This window comes from Gymnoscopelus braueri (genome assembly GCF_963280865.1).
Source record: "Gymnoscopelus braueri genome assembly, chromosome: 3".
Taxonomy (NCBI): domain Eukaryota; kingdom Metazoa; phylum Chordata; class Actinopteri; order Myctophiformes; family Myctophidae; genus Gymnoscopelus; species Gymnoscopelus braueri.
Genome location: NC_137612.1, coordinates 53,093,666 through 53,109,475, shown reverse-complemented (window position 1 = coordinate 53,109,475; position 15,810 = coordinate 53,093,666). Strand labels below are relative to the sequence as shown.

Here is a 15,810-nt window from a genome sequence, read left to right as displayed (position 1 = left end):
GTTTTTATCAAGGAGATAAAATGGGGAGTGGACGGAAGCCAGGATTTTAGAGGCACCGTGGGTGATTCCAAAGTTGCGCTAGGGCACCCCTTGTGGGGGGAAAAAAAAAAAGGGAAAGAATTGCTAAACGGTTATAACCGTTTATGGCACTCCACGCATGGCTTTTCAAAAACGGTCCGGACCTTTTTTGCCACACAATGTGTTAAAAAGGCTGTATCTCAGCTTGTTGTTGTATGTTTGGCAGAGACATGCTATTTTCAAAGGCGTATAACAAGCGAACGGGAGGTCGCGATGACATTTTTTTCTTTTTTTTTCGCGGAAGCACAGTGAAAACCTCCTTGATTAGCAACCACCAGGGGATCGATCATACTGGAGATAAATATTCTGTGACTACTTGAAAAGGTAAGAAAATCGAAAAATCGCTGGCAGTGGGTCTGGCAGTTAAAAAAACAAATTCAAACGTTTTTCAAAAGAATTCCATAACAAAAATAGCCGATCTGCAAGCTCACAAACACGTCGCATCGCGACGTGTTTGTGAGCTTGTAGATCGGCTATTTTCACTATAGTTTGGCTCCCGGGGGAGACCTCACATTTCTCTTTTGGGTCTCGAGCTAAAACATTTTGGAAACACCACTCTACACCCCATGCTCCGTGTAGGCTTATATGAAATACAGTCATATTTTGACAGCACTGGAAACCCGAGGACAAAAAGAAGACGGTAGCAGTCACATTGTATTACCGTCTTCATGTGTTGTTGGGTTTTATGTGTGGGAAGAGTACGTGCACCATATGCCAGTTGTCTAGTTCAGCTCCATAGCCTCGCGTACGTGTGTGTCCCCCCCCCCCCCCCCCCCCCCCTTAGCCTGGAGGGACGGTGGCTCTGAGATTTTGAAAAATATTTAGGAATTGAGTTCCTTGGCACTGCTAGCATGCTGTATGACACTGATCCGCCTAGTAGTTAGGGAGATTAGCCGCAGACACGCACGCACGCACGCACACACACACACACACACACACACACACACACACACACACACACACACACACACACACACACACACACAAATGAATAATCTCCTGGTGGAGATAATGAATATATTGTGTTAAGGCTATCAACAACGAACATAAGCATGTTTATATGTACTGTCTTATCGACAGTGAATCTGAGAATGAATATATAGACGGTCTGTCAACAGACCTTTGACATTATGTACAATCTATCAACACTATGAATGAAAATAACTACAGTCTTGCTTAACCCATTAAGACCGGGAACGCATCTGTGTCATTCTCAGATTTCTTTGGCTATTTGAAAAATAGCAGATATACAAGCTCATTGTAGATCTGCTATTTTTTTTTTTTTTTTTTTTTTTAAATGTGTGCAAATCTTTGAATATTTATGTATTTTAAAGCGAATGTCTTCTAAATGCTAACAGTTTAAAAAAATAAAACGTATGTTACTATAATATCAGTGGTTCTCAAACTTTTTCATGTCAAGGACCACCCAAAATGAAATGTATTTGGCGACGGACCCCTATCTCAAAATATTTTGTTCCAGGGACCCCCAGGAGTTGTAACAGAGTTTTTAAAAAATCGCAAAAAATACATATATAATACATATAATACATAAAATACATATAAAATATACATATTACAAAATTGTAATGTTAACAATTTTTCTAAAATAGCAGATATTCAAGCTCATAGCGCTGTGAGCTTGTATATATGCTATTTTTTGAATAGCCAAAGAAATCTTAAAATGACACAGATACGTTTCTGGTATTAAAGGGTTAACAGGCATTATGTAAAAGTCGGGCGATGTGAATCCTAGCAGTCCATGTGCAAGTGCAGCAGCAGTGAGTAGTCAAAAGTCTGTCAGTTACAGGCTCCATCGCTCGCTCGCTTGGAAACAAACACACTCACACCAACATTGTACTGTACGCAGGCACACGCACACGCACACGCACACGCGCACACACACACACACACACACACACACACACACACACACACACACACACACACACACACACACACACACACACACACACACACACACACACACACACACACACACTCTTTCTCCATTACATCTGGCTTGGACAGCAACACCACCAGATGAGTGTGGGGGCGTATTGGCAGACAGGGGGTCTTAGTAAGCGAATCGCAGTCCAACAAGTTAGAATGGTTGTCCAGCTGACAGGGAGAGAGAGAGAGCGAGAGAGAGATGGATGGAGATCAGGAGACGAACAGACGGGAAAGAGCGAGCATGTGTTAAAGGAGTGATATCAGACGACATGGCAAGAACGAGGCGGAGACAGAGAGCGAGAGAAATGCCAGACGATTCGTGCCAGCTGAAGGGGGGGCACGGCGAGAGAGAGAGAGAGAGAGAGAACGAGAGAGAGGGGTGGAGAAATGGACAGTAGTAGTGGACAAAGTAGTGCACTTTGTAGTCCGAGTCAAAGTATATAGATATTCTTGGTTAAATACTGCAAGTATGCAAAAGTACACATTAGAAAGCGCATTTTCTTGATATCAATGCATTGCTGTTTTGACATTTTAGACACGCAGCGTATCAAAGAAAAAAAAACATATTGTGAAGGTAGCAGATCTGCAAGCTCACAACGTCATCATGAGCTTGTAGATCTGCTATTCTCACTAATATGTCTAATATGTCTGTCCACCACCACTGTGAAATATATGGGGGGAAGAATGGACAGCACAGGGACGTGTGTGGATGTCATCTGGCCATCCGTCACGCACAGAGAGAGAGAGAGAAGGTCCAGGGAGACCCTTGGGGAGGTGGGGGGGGGGAGGGCTTGAGGCCTAATCCCCAAAACAGCTGTGAGGAGGGGGGGGGGCTCTCTCATGGCCCCGTCATCGCATCCTCTGACCCCTGCAACGTCAACAGCTCGGGGGCCTCGGGCAGGGTTGCCAGATCTGCTTATTATAATTTTATAAAGATTTTATTTGAAAATAGCCAATCTACAAGATGCGACGTGTTGTGAGCTTGCAGATCTGCTATTTTCAAATAGCTGATGTATATGTTAAAGTGCTCATGTGGCCCATAGTCGCTTCTTTTGGGCTGGTTTTCCTAGACCTGGTTCCTTGTTTCTCTCACAGAATCTGGCAACACTGGCCTCGGGCCCCCCCGAATCGGGCCGCGAAGGCCGCACTGCACCCCCTATAAAAGTGCCTCACAGGCCTCATCGTGGCCCTGATGTTAGATTGGTTCCCAGAGACCCCGTCGCTCTCTCTCTCCACCCCCCGAAAGCACTTTGGCGCACATCACCAGTGCATAAAGCAATTAAGCCATAATAAACACACTTGCTGTGTTATTGTTATTGTACGAGTTACTTTGACACCTGTAGCGGTGGTATAATCTGATGAATATTACGACCCTTATTAGGTATTATTGCTTTTTTAGCCCATTAACCCATTAACTGCCAGAGGTATTTTCATATTTTTTTAGCCAGTGCCAGAGTTTTTCATTGAAAAAAAAAAAGTACTCAGGAGCCGAGATACAGAATTTTTAAGTTTTAAGTTAACAAGGAAGTGGATAGGAGTCTAGATCTTCGAAAAATCATATCTCCTTGGTCTTTGGGTCAAATTGAAAAGAAAAAAAAAAAGTTCAAAAAAAGATCTACGCGATTGGCACGTGGCGGCTTTAAATAGGTTCGCGTAGATCTACGTGATTGGCAGTGAATCAGTTAAGACCGGGAACGCATTGATCTGCTATTCAAAAATAGCAGATCTACGAGCTTGTGCTATCTGCTATTTTAGAAAATTCGTGAAAATGTGTGCAAATCTTAGAATATATAATTTATATTTGTAAAATATTTTGTTCCAGGGACCTCCATAAGCAAAGATTTGAGTTAAAAATGTTGTTTAAAAAAAATACATGTATTCAAAGATTTGCACTCAATGATTTTTAATAGCAGATCTACAAGCACTCTGTGCTGCGCTATGAGCTTGCAGATTTAGGCTATTTTTGAATAGCCATAGTATAATATAATGGTTATAGCTCAAATCTAAATTGACACAGATGCGTTCCTGGTCTTAATGGATTAACAGGGTTGTCAGCAGTGGTGGAAAGTAACTAAGTATATTTACTTAAGTACTGTACTTAAGTACAATTTTGAGGTATTTGTACTTTACTTGAGTATTTCCAATTTCCAATACTTTTACTTCTACTCCACTACATCTCAGAAGCAAATATTGTACTTTTACTCCACTACAATTATTTGAAAACTTTAGTTACTAGTTACTTTTAAGATATACATTTTGATATTATGAAACATACATTGACCACTGTAGCCCTATTTTATACATAGGCTATTTGAAAATAGCAGATCTACAAGCTCACAACGCGTCGCACGCGACGCGTTGTGAGCTTGTAGATCGGCTATTTTCAAACATTCGAGTACTTTTACTTTTGGTACTTTAAGTATATTTTGATGCCAATACTTTTGTACTTTTACTCATGTAACATTTTGAATTCCTGACTTTTACTTGTAACAGAGTACTTTTACATTGCAGTATTGATACTTTTACTTAAGTAAAACATTTGAGTACTTTTTCCAACACTGGTTGTCAGCAGTTAGCAACAAGATTCACCCACGACTTTAGCCAAAAAAGCTCAACATTGCTACACATTTGACCGTGTTATAACATTCCAGAGATGTTTCCATTTTCCCCTCCCGGTACTGATACCCGCAACTTGCGTATCGGTCGATACCGAGCACCAACCTGATGCCAAATGCATGATAAATAAGGGTGGGACGATATGGGTATCTCACGATACGATATCTGTGGCGATATTAGGCCCTCGATAACAATAATATCACGATATTCGATCTATTGCGATATCACGATATATTGCATGAAATTTCACCATCGATATATCACGATAGTCCTTGTATTCAATTCATAAACACATAAAATAGCACCAAACAGTTCAACATCATCATTACACAAATACAGAGTCCAAAAAACAACGTATCACAAAAAAAAAAAGTATCGCGATATCGATATATCGTCCCACCCCTAATAATAAATACAAAAAATCTTGGAATAAATAACAACGATAAATTGCGTGGCATGACTGGTATCGGATTGGCGTAATATACTGGCATACTCGCCGATACCGACACCAGCATTTTTTAGACAATATCAACAGCTTTTCCTGATGCTGGTTGTGGGTATGGGAACAACTCTAAACATTACAGTTTATTAGAGTTGATGATGTGTACACATGTGACGGTTCATAAAGGACAACGGTGTCACTATCTTGTGTCTGTTCTCTGCAGGCTGTTTGCCGGCGGCCTGCCCAGGATGACCTTCATCAGCGTGGGCGGCTTCATCTTCCTGGGAGCCTACGAGAAAGTCCGCCACAGCCTCCTCCTATAGCACGCCGGTTTCCCAAAGTCTGGTCCGGAGGGAACCCCGATCTACACTGTAAAATGGTGTGTTAATTTAACTCTGAGAGTGCAACAAATGGAACCAAATGGATCCTTACGGGTCCATTTGGTTCCATTTGTTACACTCTCAGAGTTACAGACCCTCTGCATTTGGTGGTCCCCAGACCCAACGTTGAGCAGTGGCGGCCATTTTGTGATTCCACAGATAGAAAGCCCATTCGTTTTTCCCATAGAGATTTTCCGGAATATTCATATAAATAGTTTTAAACCTGGAACCATGCAAGCCATCCAGTGTCCTGGTGAATCAAACATTTGATTTTGTGTCAAAAAAATATTGTAATATTTAATTATACTATATTTAATAAATACAAATTTTCTTGCGGTTTTCAAATATTTTCTGACACCAAAAAAAATGTATGCGATTGTTATCTGTGGAACCACAAAATGGCCGCCATTGGTATAACCTATAGGCATGCCACGCCATGCCACCCCAGCCCCCGCCGTCCGTCCGTCCGTCCCCCAGGTCTAGCCTGGGCAGAGACAAGGGACACTTCTAAGGAAGCAGAAGAGGGTCCCTGAGGACCGAACCCAAACCCGGCCCTCCGTGCTGGGGCCCCAAAAGTCGCAGGCCAGGGGACACCTGGTGCTCAAGAGGAGGAACCATTCGTCCGTCTCCCTTGAGCTTTGCATTCCTGCACCGCGGCTTCAGTTTAACAGCCTGGGTTCCACTTATTTAATGGCTCAATGTTTTTTTTTTTTTTTTTTTTTCCCAAATGAAACCCACACCCTGTCCCATGGGACTGCCTATGAAACCCATCTTGTACTGTAGGACGCATGTGTGCGCGCGAATGAGTGGATTACACCATTAAAGACTGTCTTTTCTTTTTTTTATTACACTGTACCTGTGTGTGTGCTTTGCTGATCATGTTGTTTCCCTGTGGGCTACTTAATATTGTTGCTGTCGGGGTGGAAACCTTGTACGTATGTACACGACTTTCCAGGAAATGGGGGGGGGGGGGGGGGGGGGGGGGAGAATAACCTGTGTCCCAAATAGATCCTGTTTAAGTTATTATTTAGTCACAAAGTCGTGTTAATACTTTTGGATGATATTTATAAAGCCAGACTAGGGAACACCTAGGTGTCTCTTATTTTGGTCATGTCATTATAGGCGATATTTATATTTTAACGACTTCTCCAAAATTGACAAAAATAGCGGAAAATAACATGAGCTACAAGCTTGAAGGAAAAAAAAAACATTAAAAAGTTGAGCTTTTTAAGGCTCCGTCTAGAAGGGTTCGTCCTGTAGAGATGTTTGACGTTTAGTGTCCTTGCCATATTTTTCCAGCAACGTACGCGTTGAATGGAGCCACCTGTGCTTAAGAGCCACCAGGGAGAGAGACACAGTCATGTCTCAGTGTTGTAGTTGTCCCCTCGGAGCCCCGCTGAGCTCATCCACCTCCTGATAACATCTGTAATCGCCGGCGTTGCCAGATTTCGTGCGAGAAACAGCGGCCAGGACACATGAGCACTTAACTTATGCGTCGGCTATTGTCTAAACAAATCTTGAAAAAAAGTGAAACATTTGGAATATTTTTGAAACCTTTAACAACACAAAGCTTGTATGGGGAGTCACCGACATCAAATATTGTCAGATGGGGGTCCGTGGACAAATAGATTAATTCGGGGGGGTCCTTGACATGAAAATGTCACAAAATCAAGAAACGAGCCCAAAAAAACGCAATACTACCAATATTTACAAGCAACTTTACAGAAAAACAAGGCCAAAGTCGCTTATAATAAGCAGACATGGCAACACTGGTAATAGCACAGTAAAGCAGGGACGTGCAGACAATGTTGGAGGGGCAGGGGCTGAAATTTCTAAAAGGGCACTTTTGGACAGAATTTGTTTTTGACATGTCTAGCCCCGGAAATAGCCAATCTATAAGCTCGGCTATTTTCGGTGTGCAACACCGCGCTCAACTAAGTATAATCAAGCCTTTACTGGAGATGCGGCGTACGGCATGGATTTCTACACCGAGCTGGCAATTCTTTCAACATGAAATGCTGCGTTCAAGTTCGGGAGAGTTTAGAATTGTGTCCTAGAATAGCGAAAATGGACGATTTACAACGTGTCGCATTGCATTTTGAGCTTGTAGATCTGCTATTTTCAATGTATATTATATATAGGGCTGAAGTGGTTAGTGTGTTTTGTAATAATAATCAAAATCTACAAAGTAACTAGTCACTAAAGTTTTCATATAATTGTAGTGGAGTAAAAACTATTTTCCTCTGAGATGTAGTGGAGTAGAAGTGAAAATATTGAAAATTGTAAGTACTGAAGAAAGTGAAAAAAAAAAATACTCAACATTGTACTTAAGTACAGTACTTTAGTACATGTACTTAGTTACTTTACACCACACGCATATATTTCAGTAGGTAGATTATAGATAGATAGATATTAGATATCGCAGTGCAGATTTGCTTCCCCCTGGTTTGTTTTGAGTGGATTAGCCCGGTGCTGCCCTCCGTGGTGTTAACATATGGTAAGTAAGCTGCAGCTTTAGTCGGCGGTGCCGAGGGCCCAGAGAGACGTATGGTCTCGCAGGTGGAAATGTTTGTCACGCTCGCTGTCACCGGGCTGTTGGAAAACAATGGCTGGCATGTGATTGGTGGAGCCTGGGGGCAGGGGCACGTCAATCTCCTTTTGACAAACATCCATCTGGAATGCACATTCTGGGCCCACTCGGCCCTGCGCTCCATAGCAAATAATTTAAGCATAAGTAGAAAAATATGTTTGCTGTCTGTAGCAGCTTAGCGGGTGACGAGGCAAGCCCGGCTGGGAGATACGTTTTATGTGTTTGTGGTGCGTGTAGTGTCTACTTTAATTCTTTTAAGCTTTAGGTCTTTGGATTGTGTCTTTGAGAATTCCCCTGTTTGGAACGGATTGCTTTTCCATAACCACTGTGACCGGCCATATGTAGCGGTAAATGCTTAGTCAGCTGCTGCCTGAGTGGCTTTTGTTAGGAAACATTCCCATAACCCTTTACCGGTTTGTCATGATGCATTCTGAGACATCACAGTCACCATATCATTAAGGCTTATGTAGGAGTACATACCATAAGTGCATCATAGGACACACATGATTACTGTAAACACACTGTAAAAAGCATTATGAATCTGACATGATCATGTTATGATGAGATAAGTTATACATGTACCACTATATGTTTCTTTTGCTATTAACAAAATGTACTTTATACAACAGGCAGCACCAGCCGAGCAATCTGATTTAATCAAAGGATTTCACCTGTGCTGTGCTGATAATTTCCATAATGCACAGATAGACAGTTTTTTGGTGACTGGCCACCCACACTTGTTGGGTGAAATGGCAAAGTTACTTACAGTACATTAGACCATAAAAATCACCCTGGCGATTTTGATGGTGAAAAAGTACAAATTTATCCAAAGAGAATTGAGTTATTTTTCTCCAAACACACAGACGTTATCAAATGTAACTCAATATCGTAAACGACACTGAGTCACATACCTGATGAAATCGAAATCACCAGGGTGGTTTGTCTATTGGGTGATTTGCCTATGGGAATTCTAATACCAAAAATAACGCTGTGACCCAGGGATAGTGGGAGTGACATATGAGGACTTGGGTACTCTATATTACCCAGGGGACCTATTGCTTTGTGTACAGAACTTTCAGAATGGACACCAAATACAACTGTCGTTAGGCCTGGACCAATCTGGGATCCCAAGTCAAATGAAAAGGAAAAACAGCCCCCAATGTTTTTCACTTTTTTATTTGAGGTCATTTTCAGTTGCGCAGCTCTGAATCTGTTCTTGAGAGATTAGGCCTGGACCAATACTCCAAAGACAAGCTCTCAACTTCATTCCTGGAACAAAATATTTTCAGATGGGGGGGCAGGGTCCGTGGCCAAATACTTATAATTTTGGGGGTCCTCGACATGAAAAAGTTTGAGAACCACTGATATTATAGCAACACATGGTTTTCAGAAAACTGTTAGGATTTAGAAGACAATTGTAGATGGATTGAATGGGTTAAGTGGGAATAGCACAAGTGGAACAAATAAAGATTCCAGGTGTTAGTGGGTAACACCAGGCTGATCTATTTGTCTGAGTAGAAAAAGGGAGGGTGGGGTACGATACAGATTATTTTCTTGACATACTATAGTATGTCAATAAACTTGTTGGTGAAAAGTAAAACAGAAAAAAAAAACTGGGCTGTTTGAAGAATAAACTTGTTTTTCAACAGCGAATCTAGTTTGTAAAATGCATTTGTCTGTTAGAATGTCTCTCTGGCAGTGAGGTTGTCCAGTTTGTGTTGACATTTTGGAAGTAATGTTTGCATTCTTGTTGCGTTGTGGGAGGGAGGGAAGTGTACCCACTGAGCTGGGGAGATATTCATTCTGCACCCACAGTTCTTATGTTATGTTTCGATACTGATTTGTACATTATTTGTTGTCTTTTACTACTGTGTGCAATAAATATAGTTTGCTACACAGGAACAAAAAAAAGAAAACAGCAGATTTCCACTTCCGGGATGGCTGCGTGAGTTTGGAGCTTTGCAATTTTTTTTTTGCATTTAACGGTGTTGCCATTATAATGTTTACCCTCCTTTACTGGATCTATGGATATTTCCCAAAGAACCAATGACTTGATGGAGCCTGCATCCCCATCTCCTTCATCAAATCAAGAAGATAAGAAATCCAAATCTCTCTCTGATTGTGACCACGCCAACACTGCAGAGCAACGCCCCATCAACCAAACGCAGCCGGTATGTGGTAAATGCGCTCAGCGCTCCTGAGGTAACGTCTCTTCTGATCGGGCTATCTAGCTCTGTAACACATCGGTTCTCAAAGTGGGGTCCGGGGACCCCCAGGGGTTCCCGGATGGGGCTCCAGGGGGTTCCCAGCTAAATGAGTTGGTGCACCATCATAATCACTTTAAGCACTTTATTCAGGGTTCCTACGCAAGTATGGAAATGTATGGGATTTGATTTGGATCATTTCCAGGTCTGGGTGAGTATGCAAAAAAGAAAGGAGAGCGTAGAAATAAATGTATGTTTCCAGACTATTGCTCCACTTCTGGGAGCGCAGGTCAAAGTCAGCTTGATCTCGTCAAAAGAAAGGCAAGAAGTATTGTGTGACAGCCTGCTAAACAGCTCTGTCCTATAAGTGCCTTATAACTGTACCAATCCACACAGCCACCACCAAATGTGTTCGAAAGAAAAATACTGCAACATTTTGAATTGCATATATACATACATAGCATCACAAGTAACCAAATCTTAAGCTTGTTTGACCATTTATGAGTTAGACAGGGAAAGGAAACTGTATGGTTGATGCCATGAAGGCATCTTTAGTTCTCTTTTAGGGCTTTAGTTCCCTTTACAAGTTCCAAGGTGAATTGTACATAGGTAACAGGTATAGAGCATCGCAGTTCCCGCCCACTTCCTGGTTTTTCCTGGTGCCGGAAGGAAAAACTCAATGCATTTTTCCATTGACATTTCCAAAAATATTTATATATTATATAATATAATATATATTAATTTAAGCCTCGAATCAAGCCATCATGACATGACATGAATCATGAGCATAAAACGTTTGATTCTGTGATAAAAAAAAATTGAAAACGGCAAAACAAAGGGTATTTATTAAATATAGTATATCATATAATTAAATATAAAATAAAAAAAAATCACAGAAAAAAACGTTTTATGGTCATGATTCATGTCATGTCATGATGGCTTGATTCGAGGCTTAAATTAATAGATATAAATATTTTTGGAAATGTCAATGGGAAAAATGCATTGAGTTGTTCCTTCCGGCACCACGAAAAACCAGGAAGTGGGCGGGAACTGCGATGCTCTATTGACATCTTTTCAATATGTCTTGTTCCCATTGTGTTTGCGACGTCAAAATGGCATAGGAAAAAGATGTCTACCTTGTATGTGTGAATGTGTTGTAAATGCGCTTTGGATAAAGGCACCTTATATAAATGCACTTACCATTTTTTACTTGGCTTAGTTATTAGATTTCCTATAGTGAGAGCAGAATTTGATGCCATAGTCTTGGACACATGAAGCAAGCTCCTAACCCACTGAGCTACATCCAGATGCTAGATTTGTGTTTTGTTTGAGATTTGTGTTGTGTTCACATTTTTACTTCGAAACTTTATGCTGTCGGTCAGAGTTTCTCAACCTTTTTTGCGCCAGTGTCCCCTAATATGCAGGTCCCTTACTGCCGCCCCCCCCCCCCCAACACCCAATTAAAATGTAAGCTTTATTTTCATTGTGTATTGTGTTGCTTAAATCATTTAGATTTTGCATTAAACTGGACTGTTAGTATGTATTTATTATGTAATTATTAGCCTACTGAGGATACTGACCATTATACTGACATGATACTGTCAATATCATGGTCATCATCATGGCCAAGAGCACCTCAGCGCCCTCCTTTTTTAAAAAAAATCCAGTGCCCCCCGAACTTCTCTATACTTCTCTGGGGAGCTGTACCGCCCCCGTTGAGAAACACTACAGTAGATAAAGATAAGTGGGACTTAGCCAAGAAATTGTATATAAAAATTGGCTGAGACAGGTGCCCAAAGGACAATTGAAAATGTAGCGGACCGAAAGTCATGAGCTTGCAAAAAAAAATTATCCGAATACTCCAAAAGCCTTGCAGTGAGCAAGGTAAACACATATACATCACACTCATGCAGAGAGACAGTGTAGTGCCTCAGTAATCTAGGATCACAGGTAAACCAATATCCTAGCATCAGTATAAGCAATATAATATAAAATAAAAATCTGTACATTGAAACTATAGGATACCAGGTAAATAAATTAACCTACTGTAGCATCTGTCTAAATAACATGCTGTCTAAATGACATTTTAACCTCTGCATTCACTGCATGGTCGTCAAGGTGAGGCATAACCTTCTCTGTGATTCTATTCTGACGTCCACAATGCGTTACGTTGACAGTGATGATTGTTTTAACCCGTTAAGACCTGAGGCCAATTCTAAAAATGTCTTCTAAATCCTAACAGTTTTCTGAAAAACTTTGTCATTGGCACAATTATTCAAGAATAGCTAAAGTATAAAATAATGGTTAAAGTGGTAAAAATCTAAAATCGCACAGATGCTTTCCCGGTTTTAACGGTGTTAAGCCAACTAGCGTTAGCAGTAGTAAACTCATTTACGCTCTCGCCAAATCCATACATTGTCAGATCAAAGCACAAACACGCCACATGTAATAGCAAAAATGTGATCCTTTTTTATTAGACACTTCAATGCCATGTTAGACACCTCAATGTTTTTTTTTTAGCTTTGACAATGGTACAATGGTTTCATTTCAATAAATTACTCAGAACATGAACACACTTCACCCCTGCTTGCCCCTCCAGACCCTGGACACACTGGCACCGTTATCCTACCGAGGACCGCTGATTGGTCCAACCCTCCGCTAGGTGCATTCACATGTAACGAGAGGAACGGGTCCTCCAAATGACCTCAGGTGAGGCCACTAAGCTACCGTCGGTACGCCATCGATTCTCAACCGTTTTCATTTCAAGGACCCCCAGTTTGATATACATTAGGCCACGGACCTCCATTTATTTGATCTGTATTTCGATTTTTAATCTCTGGGTCCCAAATCGACATGTAAAATCCTCAAAGCTCTTGTGTACGAATGGGACCTAAACGGACCACTTAGTCGGGTCCGTTTAGGTTCCATTCGAACACTCTCAGAGTTACAGATCTGTAAGGGTCCATTTGGTTCCTAACTATCAATAATTATTTTGCTGGGGACCCCTTGGAACACCCTCAAGGACCCCTGGTTGAGAGAACGTCGAGAATCAGTGGCGTACACAATACAGACGAGAGCGGACATCAGACAACGCTAACTAGCTTGAACGTTAACCGCGTCGTCGTGAAGCCCGCCCCAGTGCATCCAGGGGGGGGAGGGGGGTCCGCAGCCAAGGGGGAATTCACTGCATTTATATCCCCCAGGTTTGGTTAGAAGCACGTTTCACAAGCTTCCCAACAGGTTCACAGAATGAAGTTGCATCAGTAGCTCCCTAAAGGTATGCAATGGATCGTACCGTAGTGACAATGTTATTTTTTTTACAGTATTGTTACCGTGTGGTGATCTGACAGAAGGCGTCAATTGCTGGCCACGTTCCTGTTTGTGGACACACAAGTTGTTTTGTGTTTGAGGCACATGACAGCAGTAACACGATAGGACACAACAAAGAGGTCACCCTCCCCCCACGATTCTTCCATCTTTCTTAAGCCTAATTTATGCTCCGTCGCTCGCCGAGGATAGCAGACCTGCAACGCGTTACGAGCTCGTTGGAGGTCGGCTATTCTCGGCACACGACGAAGAATGAATCATGGCTTCGTACAGAACTAAAGGGTTTTAGGCCAATTAAATCCTTATCTTGGTATCGAAGTGCATATTACAATGTTTATTGTGGAGAACTAGCATGGCCTGCCAAGTATCCTGCTGCATAGTGGGAGAAGAGCCTGTTTCCATTTGACAGTCTGGTAGAGGTACCGGAAGGACAGGTGCGTCTTAAGGGCCGCTCACACTCGAGTACTATAACTGTAACGTTCACCATTGTATGTTTTTTTAATAGTTGGCGTGAACTCTGCCATCCACTTGACTTAAACAATTTCTATAGTTATAGTGCTCAGTGTGAATGGCCCTTTAGAGCTGGACCACACCGGGTTAACAAACGTGCACTTATTGTTCACCCCCAAAAAATGACTTATTCTCTATCAAATACACACCCTGTGAAGCCTTGCATTCATGGAGATTTTTTTTGTTTTTGCCGCATTACTGAGCAAACAATTTGATGACCGGCGGAGTCTCATTGGCATCTTTCCACTGGTCAAGTTATTGGTTCAGGAATGTGACAAAAACTAAAGAAATCCCCATGAATTCAAGGCTTCGTGGGGTGTGTAATTGATAGAAAAGTAATTTGTTGGGTGAACTACTCCTTTAAAGTCAGTGTCTCGGCCAAATGAAGGAAAACCTAAATCGTTTCCCTCTTTAAGAAACTCAAGAACAGGAGGACCACATCGTTCAACCAAAAGAGTATCACAGCAGCTTTGCAGTAAACATTTTTTAGTACCTAGAAACAAGTGGATGAGCCTAGAGTCGGGGGGGGGGTTTACATACTGTCGATGTGAATAATATCAAGATACGTGGCAAAACTTCCCCCCCGCGTAGAGAGGAGGGAACAAAGGTTCCTGCATTACTGTTGACAAACACCATGGACATAATCTGCATTCCTTAGAACTCCATTCACAAAAGGAATACATCAAAGTGCTTTAAAAATGTCCCTGGTTTTATCTCTCCCTCCCTCCCATTGTCTTGTACCATGTGACATACCAAAATAAATTACATCGAACCTCTTCCTTCATACGATAGCAGTGTGAGCGCGAGTCGCGGTTCTGAAAGGCAGTGGTTCTCAAAATGGGGTCCAGGGGACCCCTCAGGGTCTATAACTCAAAACTCTTTTTTTTTTAATTGTTTGTCCAGTTTGTTGACTGTTGAATGTTTAATGGACCACAATGGAAACAAGCCTTTGGCTTTTGTCTCTCACACATTAGCCGTTTTTTTTTTTTTTTTTTAACCCATTAAGACCTGAGGCCATTCTTAAATGTTTTCTAAATCCTAACAGTTTTTTGAAAAAAATATAAAATATTTTTTCACGATTTTTCAAAAATAGCAGATCTACAAGCTCGTAGCGCGGCACTCGGTCTTGAATAGCCAAAGAAACCTAAAGTGACACAGATGCGTTCCAGGTCCTAATGGGTTAACTCATTTTACTGCTGTACTTTCAGAAGAAAATTCAATCAAATATTCAATCAAATCAAATAAGAGGATCCATTTTGAGAACCACTGCTGTAAGGCCATGGTTGACAGCGTTTTTTTTTTGTCAAAACATTCAAGTGCAATAAAGTGTATCTGTTGTATGATAAAAGAGTGTACCGGTAGCTCTCTCACAAAAAAGAAAAACTGAAACAAAACAAATCTCTTGATAACAGACTATTATTATAAGTCAGGTTTCTTGTGTTTTCTTTGATCATGCAATAAGGCACCGCAGTTGAAGCTGGTAAAAGCTGAAAAAGACTGAGCTTGTTTTTTTCTGAGAAAAAAAAAAAAAAAAGAATAAAAATACCATCACTCCTTTCTTTGTCATGCACAGAATAAATTCAAATACTCTTCTGTAAAAGTTTATATAATATATAATATATAAGAAAACTCTTATGTACACTCAAAATGTCCAAAGGTATATTTCTCTGTTTTGTCGCTCTCTTTTTTTCTTGTCTTTTCTACCCCCTTTGC

General features: G+C 41.2%; 1 protein-coding gene across 1 annotated transcript in view; it reads left to right on the top strand.

Annotated features, from left to right (window-relative positions):
* The window catches only part of slc25a26 (solute carrier family 25 member 26), a 108,756-nt gene extending 103,306 nt beyond the window's left edge, over positions 1-5,450 (top strand). The window contains exon 10 of the mRNA XM_080420950.1: positions 5,310-5,450. Within this exon, the coding sequence (XP_080277076.1) occupies positions 5,310-5,409 (100 nt within the window). The 3' untranslated portion in view covers positions 5,410-5,450. The remainder of the gene's footprint in view (positions 1-5,309) is intronic.
* Positions 5,451-15,810: the final 10,360 nt, after the last annotated feature.